Source organism: Anneissia japonica, unplaced genomic scaffold, assembly GCF_011630105.1.
Source record: "Anneissia japonica isolate Jap-2015-1 unplaced genomic scaffold, ASM1163010v1 scaffold1065_len1792383_cov172, whole genome shotgun sequence".
NCBI lineage: Eukaryota > Metazoa > Echinodermata > Crinoidea > Comatulida > Comatulidae > Anneissia > Anneissia japonica.
In genome coordinates this window covers 1,394,400-1,405,132 of record NW_022684135.1, presented here as the reverse complement: position 1 = coordinate 1,405,132, position 10,733 = coordinate 1,394,400, and the positions used below count along the sequence as shown (strand labels likewise).

Genomic DNA, 10,733 nt, shown 5'->3' with positions numbered 1-10,733 from the left:
AGCTTGGATATTGTTATGAGGTCATCTGTTATTGACGTCGTACGCTCCTTCCGGTTTCAGTTTAGATGTTTAGCGGGGCCCGCCCAGGTGAGGATGTTATTAGATCATTTTAGATTAGCAAGTTCATGAGCACCTGGATCCCTGTTCATGGTTTTATCTTTATTTATACTTGGGTAATGACTCTCTGATCTGTCTCTGCGTTTTGGTTTCGTTGCAAGTACTTTTTACTCCCAGTTTGGTACATGATTGTGCTGTATGTGGTTTGTAATAGCAGATTTTGCATTATTGATGAATATGTTGTTGCTCTGGAATCCCTTGCCATTACCACCACCCCCCCCCCCCCACGTCCACGTCCGTGTTTGTTGTAACACATTTTTGTGTGATCATTGATGCGTGTTTGTAATGCCCTCCCTGTCTCACCGGGGTAAAAGTGTAGACAGTTTAAAAATTCGACTTCGTAAACTGAACCAGGAGTGTCGTCCATTTTAACACATGAAAGCCAGTTTTCCACTAGGCGAATTTATTTGCGCGAATCTATGCGTCGGTTCGCTTCCTGAGCTCTGATTGGTTGCGCATTTTTTCGCTTCGCAAAAACCCGATAGAAATGTGAATGCGCATGCGTATGAACCGACGCTTTCGATTTACGCGAATACAGTAAATTCGCCTAGTGGAAAACCGCCTTAAGGAGCTTTCGGTTTGTGCGACAAGACGCTAGAACGGAATCACTCATGCGTGACCGTCCTACCTGGCGTCCTACGTTCTCTGCATACGTAGATTTGGCCAAAATGCGTTCCAGAATCTATGCGTATGTGTAGTGAAACTTCGCGTAATGTTATTTACGAACTTTCAGATTTAAATTATCGTTGTCGTCCAAATTACTAAACTATAGATCTACAGTATAGACTGTCTTGTGAGAGAACTCAAGATGGTAACTTCGCAATCAAAACTTCCTTTTAGTTATTTAACGAATGATATGATATACAGTATATTGTTTAAAGAATTATTGCTGATTAATGCTGTAAACTTATAAGAAAATAAACTAGAATACACATCAAACGTGCGTAATTAATTTAATTAACAATTATCACAATCAAAAATAGTTTCATATTGGGTACAAATTGAAAAAATGGAATCTATATATTATATATTAACGTAAAACTAAATTGTTGACGTCAGAGCGAAAGCTCTCTACTCTTTTGAGCAACGTTTTATAATTAGGCCAATTTTTCAAATTATCTTATCGCTTTTTATTCGTAATAGTAATTGCCCTTTTGCCTTTGAAGGCAGGATAATTTTATAAGTATGTGTGTAATTAAAAAACAAAAACATTTTAATAATAAAAGTTGTTTGGAAAAATACAGCAGATTACAAAATACAACAAAAGCATAATATATTGTTCTTGTTTTCCCAAAAAAGAGAGACTAATATAATGTATATCACCAAGCAACAACAATAAATATATATACAAATTTAATTAATTAGTTGACGTGAAACAACTAATAGTCAATACTGAAACCTTTGGCAAAAATGTCCACAATATTATCAAAACAGAAGAAACATTAATATAGTTAAAAGCCTTTGATTTATAATGTCTTGCGTCTCCAGAGGCGGATCCAGAGATGTCCAAGAGGGGGACCGAAAGTGGAACTGATTGACATAATACTACCCTAGGGGATCCGGGGACATGGCCCTGATGCTGTTTGAGCGATCAATTTGTTCTTTTTCTTTCTTTCTTTCTTTCTTTCTTTCTTTAATTCTTTCTTTCTTTTTGTTTTACCTTCCAAAAAAATCCACCCCTAGTCTCAAGAGAAACATAGTATGGACTTAAAAACCAAATGCTGTCGCTGTAAGTTCGCCAGCCGTCTACAATTAATGATCATGTGTGTGGAAAAAAACTAGTAATTTAACCAGGTTAAATTACACTGTTCCCTGATTTAACAAACTATATATCGAATGTTATAGTAAGAATAGCCTAAAGGGCTTGGTACAAAGTCACACACAAGCAAATATTTAGCTCGTCAATATCTAAACAATACAAATTGGTACAATCTATTGTACCTTGTAAAGTACAATTATTCCTAAAAATAAATTCTAAGCTGATCAAAACAACAGGTCAGTTGAAGTACAATGTTATTTTATATCACTGTTAATAAGTATAAGAGAAATAAACTTTCAGAGTCAGATCAGTTTATCACTTTTTTTGGTATATCTGTTCTGGGACTTTCCACTTAAAAATAAATTCTAAGCTGATCAAAACAACAGGTCAGTTGAAGTACAATGTTATTTTATATCACTGTTAATAAGTATAAGAGAAATAAACTTTCAGAGTCAGATCAGTTTATCACTTTTTTGGTATATCTGTTCTGGGACTTTCCACTTAATGGTCCTCATATCCATACCCTACTCCGAATTGTCACGAAAATTTAATCATTTCTTCATTGGACCATGACAAACTATTCTGATTGGTAAGTTTTTGAGATATTTTTTGGGATAAACGTCTGAGGGTAGAAATTTAAATGACCAAAATCATGGCCTTTGGTTTAATCTTTCGATGCCTTCAAAAAACAATTGAAATGCCAGCTTTTTCAGAGAATCAAGCTACGCACAGTTAGCTAGCGCTCTGAGATTTTCCTGTAGAGAGCACTTTAAAAATGCTTGTTTACTATTATTATTATTGAATAAAAACAGAAATGCAGAAAAATATATATATTAACTACACAGATGCTTTTAGGTGGTGAAAATTATGCGGTTTGTGTTATTCATCGGAATTCCCAGTTCTTCTGATTTCTCGTGTCGGATGAATTCATTAAGTTTATCAACCATTAATATCAACTTCTGTTGCATTGTGTCGCATTCCCTTTGCATGGGCTCAACTCCTTAAAATGAGATATAATAATATTAATAATACCAACAATTATATATATATATATGTGGGGTCAGGGGAAAAGGCCCAACAGGGCAGGGCTGGGGCTGTGTTCCCGGAGCTCACGCATTGTATTGGCATAGATGAACCTATTTAATGGATTTCTGAGGAGAAAATCAGACAAAAATTCTGCTATACAAGTTTGAAGAAAATCACTTTTCCAGTGGATTTCCAACTCAGGCTTAACGCAAGTTTTAACCACAGTGTGGTAAATCATGGTGTCTCACAGGATTTGTCAGGTCCCTGGAATTAAAGTGCAAGCATTTTCCCAAAAGCTTCCAATCCAATTCTACACCAAGCACAAAATCCAGTCTATTGGATTTTAATTTTCTATAGCTACACGTAGATCACATCCAAGATCTTAACTTGTTTCTTTACTGGACGTCACAAATCATTGAAAATTACTTACCTTCAATGTAATTATACTTCTTCCGAGGTACTTTAATGCGTTTTTCTTTGAAACCTGTCCAGAGCTTAAACCGATAGACCATAAAGTCGACAATCTCAAGCTCGTTGTTTAGCCTCTCGTTATCTTCTCTGGTTCGTGAAAAGGCCTCATTGATTATCGTCAAAAACAGATTCATTAAAACAAACACAATAGTCATCATGAATGAAAAGAAGAAAACAGCTCCGAGAACACGATTTTCTTCTTGCATGGCCAAGAAATCAAATTTACCTTTTGAAAAAAAAAAATTTAAACTATTGATTCTTATCACAATGTCGTATCATTAATTCATTTTTTGTTATTGATACATTGACAAAATTACGATATATATATATATATATAAACATTGCCTGACCATTATTGATATTAGGCTGCGGAGACTATATATATATATAGAACTACCAGAGCATACCGGTACTTTATAATTGCACAACCTGCCTATACTAGCAAAAAAAAATTAAGTAAATGTAAGTTAAATGTACTAACTGGTTCATTGTTAACTTGATTCTCTGGTAAATTGGTACTGATTAGTTTTAGGATAGTTCATGGGTTATATTCTTTATGAGCTTTGAGACGATTTCTAATTGTATAAGGCTCTATACGAGTCGATTTCCATTCCAGTCCTAAAGTAATCGACATTCGGACATATTTATTTTGTTTAACCGTGTTCACTCGAGCTGTGAAAGCAGCTACCTCATTCGACTAAATTGGTGGTAGCTACCGTGTGTACGCTGAACCGTGGACGTCTCTTGGTGTCCCCGGTTCAATTTTCATCGCTGCTTTCCTTGTGTTTCAGCTGGAGAGCTGAAATGCAAGTTTCAAAAGCGCACCGTCTTTCAGATGAGACGCTTAAGCCGTTGGTCCCGTATGCAAAATGGACCATGGGTCACCAGAAGGACCCCACTGGAAATGAGTCTCAGGACTTTCGTGGGTTTCTTGAGTTTGGTTTGTATCACACTGAAGAAAACCATACCACCATCCCGTAAATATATAGTTATGGAATAGGTAAATGATAATATGTAGTACATTAGCAATTGTTTTTGTTTACAGTTGTTGCCTTCTTCGGAAGATTTTCTGTATATATTTTGTTGTACACATTTTTAACCTCAATATATTATTAAGCCATCATATCTGACGTATATATAGTTAACCAGCAAAACAGAAAACGTTATTATAACATTGTTGTCAGGTATGTCAGAAAATAAAGTTAAAACAACGTTTAGTATACCAAAGTGTAAGGTTTTTATAACCTTACACTGATTGTTAGCTGAATGCTAAACATTCTTGAAGAGAGTTAATATAAAATTACATTCAATACGTACCAAGAAGTGTTGCAAAGAGAGATTCCAACGTTGTTATGAAGCTACTATAGTCGTTTAATGTTGTACTGAACAAGAGGTACCCACAAGATGCATATGCAGCGAAGACGATCATAAATACCATCAAAAACATAATAAGCTCCAACCAACAGGAACCGATTGTATTGCTTAGCATTAGCATGCGCCTGTTGAACCTAAGCAATTTCAAGAACTTTGCCGTCGAAATGAACAGAATAAAGCCAAGTATGTAGTAATACATCTACAAAATAACAATAATTATCAAATAGTAAGGTTTTCTATGAAAGCAGGCGCATTTGTTTGTGATGTAGTCCCTTCATCTTCAAAAATAAGCTCCAAAAGTATTGCAATGAACAACACTTGACAAAAACAGTTGTATGCCCATATATAGACATGATGTGCCTATATATGGTCATGATGTGATGTCATCATGACCATATTTATATTTAGGCATGTCATGTTTTTTATATTCAATTCAATTCAATGCAATTTTTTCCATTAAGCCTGTTTTCCATAAAATCGCTACAAGATATTGCCGATAGCTTTCCATGATGCTGATTGGTCAGTCGAATCAGGGAGCCTTACCGATTGCGTCGGGACTGCTACACAATACAATGATTGCACTGAAAATACTGTAGGGAGAGTGTAGCGATTTTATGGAAACAAGACTTCAGAGATTTTACTACCGTATACAAAACTCCGGAAAGGTGCTTTAATTAATATGTGAAGAATATTTGTTTGTAAAATAATTTACTTTATGAATTCCAAAGTGATTTGAAAAAAACGCAAAATTGTTGTTATTCCCTTAAATTATTTTTATCAAAACACACACACAAAACATGCTTGAACAATAACTTTCGATACAATCGACTACCGGCACTTTATTTTTTGTAAAACTGAGTAAGAAACAGTATGGGTTGCGTTGGTTGTATGAAAAATAATAGTATAACATGTCTATTTCAATCATGCTTCACACTTTTATAACATAAAAAATACTAGTTATTCAAATTAATCTTTTTAGTTTTGCACTATTTGATTTGTAACTACATAACCGTGACTTTTTGGGGGCAATTGGGGCCGGGCGAGTAATTTTTGGAGGGGGGTGTGATGTGATCTTTGTAATTATATATAAATTGTTCATACTTTTACATAGGAGGAAGTGATGAAAAGAATGCAATGCACATCATTATATTGAGGATGAATTTTAACATGTGTTAATCAACCATCTCATACTTTAACTGCTCTTGCCTAAGTTCAATAATAAATAATCTATCACAGAGCTATAATTAGTGTGCGGAATAATCATTCTCTTCACGAACGTATTTATTACATAATGGGTTAAATTGTTTGTATTTCTTGATTTCATACATACATTTGTGCAAACAAAACTAAGATAGCGCTTATATTAAAAACAATTTACATACTTGTTCCCAGCTGGCAAATATCTGAAAGTTGATAAACTGACTTATATCCTCTTCTCTTGATGCTTTCAGGCGAACGCCAAAAATGTAGCGATTTATGTACGATATCAAGGCCAGTATAGATAAGATTAATACGGATAGCTCAATTAAGTTGCTTGGTTTCTTAAAGTATTTTTTTCTTTCCCGCCTAATTGCTGACACTTCCTTAGATAGGAAAAGAAGTATGAAGAGGCTGAACACCACCTCGCATATAATGACAAACAGTCCTAGAGCGCCAAGGTATTGATCTAGGAGTACTACTTGAAAATAATAGAATGTCACTGCACCTATAACATAAAATTAAATATAAAAAAAAATTATAAATAAGCACGTCAACCATCGTTTTAACAGCACATGAGTATGTGAATGGTGAACGTATTTATAATTAAGCCTATCAAGTGTGTATCAATAGATGTAAGTAAAATGCATTATGTTTGCAAACATACTTTTTGTTTAAATTTGTGTACTTGGCAATAAACATAGGCAACATGTTACAGTTATACAATCAGGTATTTTAGACTAAAAAGTCTTAAGAATCAGATTAATACAACCTTTTTTCTGGGATATATGTGTGTTTTATTGTAATTCTAATTTCAATTAGTTATAAAATTAATGCCCTGATAATTGCTTAGCACAATTCATCCTCTATCACCCAGCACAAGTGACATAAAGCAATATTTACTTTAATTCATGAGTAGGCTGATAATGCATACAGGTATGTACAAATTACCTCCTGTTGGCGGGAATTCAACAAGCATGTATGACACGCCGAATAAATTTGTAGGCGGGTTGTAGACTGCAAACTCTAAGAAAACGGCCCGTGTGTATTGGTCGACCCATGTAGATTGTCTCAGGTATTTAGCAGTTTGTTGAGCAGTTGATTCAGTTTTTCCTAGGTTAGCAACATATCCACCTCCTCCGTAATACGAATACATCCCCCACATTAGCAGGTTCTCTAGTTCGTACCAACCCTTGAATTTCCAAGCATCTTTGTAATCAAAGTCACTTTGCACTTTATTTAAAAAGCAGAAATTGAGTAAAATAGGTTAATTTACAGGAGCACACACTATATCAATTATAAAAATTTAATTTTACATCACCTGCAGATGAGGCTTAAGTAATGGATCTATGCACATTATAATATTACTGTGTGTACAGGAAGCAAGTCAGTTCAGAAAAGAGTAGAAAATTACCACTCTTTTTACTGGAAAATACACTTTCTACTCTACCATCAAATGAATTATTTCCTATACAGTGATATTCGATTTTAACAATATTTGGCATAAATATAGGCCTATAGGCTTATTATATCAAGTCAAATCACTTTTTGATGTCCATAATTGTTGGTTATTATATGTATTTTCATAGGATTAATGTTAGATTAAACATAAAAATAGCAACAAAACCAAAGTTGAGCATTAGGCCCTACCCGTTTTGTTCAACAGAATCCAGCCTTCCATGAAGTCTCTTTCTTCTTCGGATCCAAAGCTGTATGGCGGCTTACATGTAATATTAAGGCTCTCTACTGTGCTTGATGTTTGACAGTAATCTATCAAAGTTTTATTTATATGATATATATATTATTAAAATTTAAATAAAAAACGTAACAAAACTAAAATTAAATACAGAACAAGCACGAGACCTTTCTAAATGCTGTTAAATTCATGCTCCATCAATCACTCTTTTCAAATTTAATCAAATTAATAAATACACATTAAAGTTCAAAGTTCATTTTATTTGTCATATAATTTTAGTGAATAGAGTACATAAAATTTGCTTTCGCGGTACAGTGTAATAAAAATATAGTATACTATAACATAAAAATACAAAACACAGATTGCATAGAATATCACCAAAGGGTATAGAATTGCAAGACCTCCGATTGCTCTCATTTTGTATGCACACAATGAAACGTAAAGTACTACCACGACATAGGGGGAGCCCTATTCCAATTTGAATTGAGTTCACTCGAAAGTAGTAATTTGCCGGACACGCACCCTCGTGATAATACTATTTGACCTCTAGCAGTTCTATACTCTTTGACAGCACACACAAACTATTAACAAATTATTGCGTTTTTATACAAACCTTTTTGAACCCTGACTTGTTGCAGTCTAGCAGTACTAAGTAAAGACGACGATCTATCAGCAACAAGACGTTCGATTTCATAGAGCTGGTTTGGTGTCCCATTGTAACCTTCTCTCGAGTAAAGACTCGGAACAAGAACCTCATCCAAGTATTCCCAAAAACTCTCCCGAGAGTAAATCTACGAATAAGGTAGGTTTACAGTATTAGTAACGTACACATACGCTATCAAATACACCTAAAGAGGGAGGGGGTCGTGGGATAATTGGAACTCAATGGAAACAAGGTAATCTGAAATTAGAAACCTTCAATCTGTTGTGCAATATTTATACTGAAAAATTAATGGCAATCAATTCAACACCGGTCGGACCGCTTCATCATAGGTACTAGTGTGGCAATCTATCGGCCGAATTTGCACACCGGCCGGACCGCTTCCAGTCAACTGGGCACAATTTGACTCACCTCACTCTGGCCTACTGTCAATCCGCTCAAGTCCTCTTGGCCTAGCCAAACAAATCCAAACGATCCGCCAGAGATGGCTCTGTTGGCAGTTGCGGCAGTAAAATATATAAATAGAATTTTCATATCTGCACCTTACTTCCGTTAAGCACCAAATTTGAGCAGGACAGAGATACATGTAATTTGTCAATGTGTAAAATCCTGAAGTAAATCGGTCCAGTAGGTTTTCAAAGTTATGCACCAGAAGGACACACACCAAACACAGACAGGCACACAGATGCGCGCTATTAACATACTCTCCGGGGAGGCGAGGGTAATGATTAGGTCTCTTACTTAAATCTGATGATCGTTTGAGTTTTTTCTTCCGTCGTTGCTTTCAATCTGTCTATGTTGTTTACTGAATGGCACTGAATTTTTTTCATATAATACAAATTTCACTTAAGCTGCTGCAGCAAGGTATTTTTTTTTTCATTATCTTTTATTTCATTTTTATTATTTGATTTTTATTTACTTAACTTACCACTCAGCATCGTCATTACGAATGTCGCTAAGTTAGTTACACTTTCCTTAGTCGATGTACATTGACTGGCGCCACCAGGAAACCCCGCTCCGCCATCTTGGATGGTGGGGTCGAGAGTAAGCAACCCCTCACCACGGTTTATGTTTTCCTTTGTTTTTCTTATCCACATAGATAGTTCTACTTTTAACATGGGTGGCGCCAGTCAAAGTACATGGACGAAAGAATGTAGTAATCAACCAAGCCACAATCGTACTGATAATGCTGACTGGTAGTCAGCAAAATTGTTTACATTTAAAAAAAATTGAGAAATGTCTCATTTAAAAGGAAATTAAAATCAAATAACAAAATGAAAAACGATTTTCAATCATTTGTTTTATTATTATTGTTGGATAAATAATTATTTTTAATTTTAACTCTTTACAAACCTTGTAAAATGGCTTTTTACCATGGTAATCAGCATTAATATACGCGTCAACCATGGATTTCTGCATGCTACTTCCATCACTACTGATATTACCAAAAGTAACAATGATCAGTATAAATAGGAACACCAAATACGTCGTGATTTCTTTCAGTATCTTGTGCATCTGAAGGTCTTTTTGTCTGTAAAGAAATTAAAAAAAAAATTGATATAGCACATTACAACATGTCAGCACCTTTTGCAAGTGTTTGTGTATCTAAATAAGGTTACACGCACCCGTGAATTCCAAATGTTTCATAACAGTCTTCACACAAATAGAATTAAAAACCAAAATATGAGTCAACAAACAGGCAACAGCAGGCCGTGAAGTTGCCATTAAAAAGGATCCATGTTTTTGAAGTTACCTCTCTCTCTTCAAATTCTCTATTTCATCAGAATCAGGAGGAACCGCATTGGCCAACGCGGCTTCGCGTTCACTTCTTAAAGCGTCATCTTCGTCAGTACCTCTATTTGACATGTTTTGGTGTAACCACTCTTCGTCCTCTTTTAACTCCGGTGTTTGGCAATCTTCCTCTTTATCTGGGCTCTTGATAACCAGTGAGTAGAAAGTTGCCAGTAGTATCACCTAGATTTAGGATTAAAGAGTTCAAAATATATATATATATGTGACAAAGACAAGCCAAACCAGTAACTCGTCGCAAAAATCGATTTTGAGTTATTAATACAGTGTTAGAGAGTAAAATAATAGCTATAAAATGGTAAAAAAATCATTCAAATCGGACATTTCCTTATGAAGTTACAAGTGTTTAAACATACAGCTGTATAAAGAACAATATATGAGAAATGAGCCTTCAAAGTTTATGATTTCAGGCATTACTCATGCAGAAACTATCATCAAATCCTTAAAAAGTGTTGTTTTAACATTGAAAATGGGGAAAATAACAGCATAGAATGATTTATAGATATGTAAAGATTAGTTTAGTGCAATAAAATAGATTTTTTTTAATTTAACATTCCAACATGTTTTGGCCATTTTCTCTGAAACACGATTTGCAACGAGTGACTGGTTTGGCTTGTCTTTGC

At 34.8% G+C, this 10,733-nt stretch overlaps 1 protein-coding gene across 1 annotated transcript in view; it reads right to left on the bottom strand.

The window, feature by feature from the left end:
* Positions 1–1,064: 1,064 nt before the first annotated feature.
* The window catches only part of LOC117103655 (polycystic kidney disease and receptor for egg jelly-related protein-like), a 31,219-nt gene continuing 21,550 nt past the window's right edge, over positions 1,065–10,733 (bottom strand). The window contains exons 22-30 of the mRNA XM_033244250.1: positions 10,055–10,275; positions 9,655–9,832; positions 8,254–8,431; positions 7,595–7,714; positions 6,896–7,177; positions 6,130–6,452; positions 4,691–4,946; positions 3,333–3,599; positions 1,065–2,876 (exon numbers count right to left, since the gene is read on the bottom strand). Coding sequence (XP_033100141.1) covers positions 2,728–2,876; positions 3,333–3,599; positions 4,691–4,946; positions 6,130–6,452; positions 6,896–7,177; positions 7,595–7,714; positions 8,254–8,431; positions 9,655–9,832; positions 10,055–10,275 — 1,974 coding nt within the window. The 3' untranslated portion in view covers positions 1,065–2,727. The remainder of the gene's footprint in view (positions 2,877–3,332; positions 3,600–4,690; positions 4,947–6,129; positions 6,453–6,895; positions 7,178–7,594; positions 7,715–8,253; positions 8,432–9,654; positions 9,833–10,054; positions 10,276–10,733) is intronic.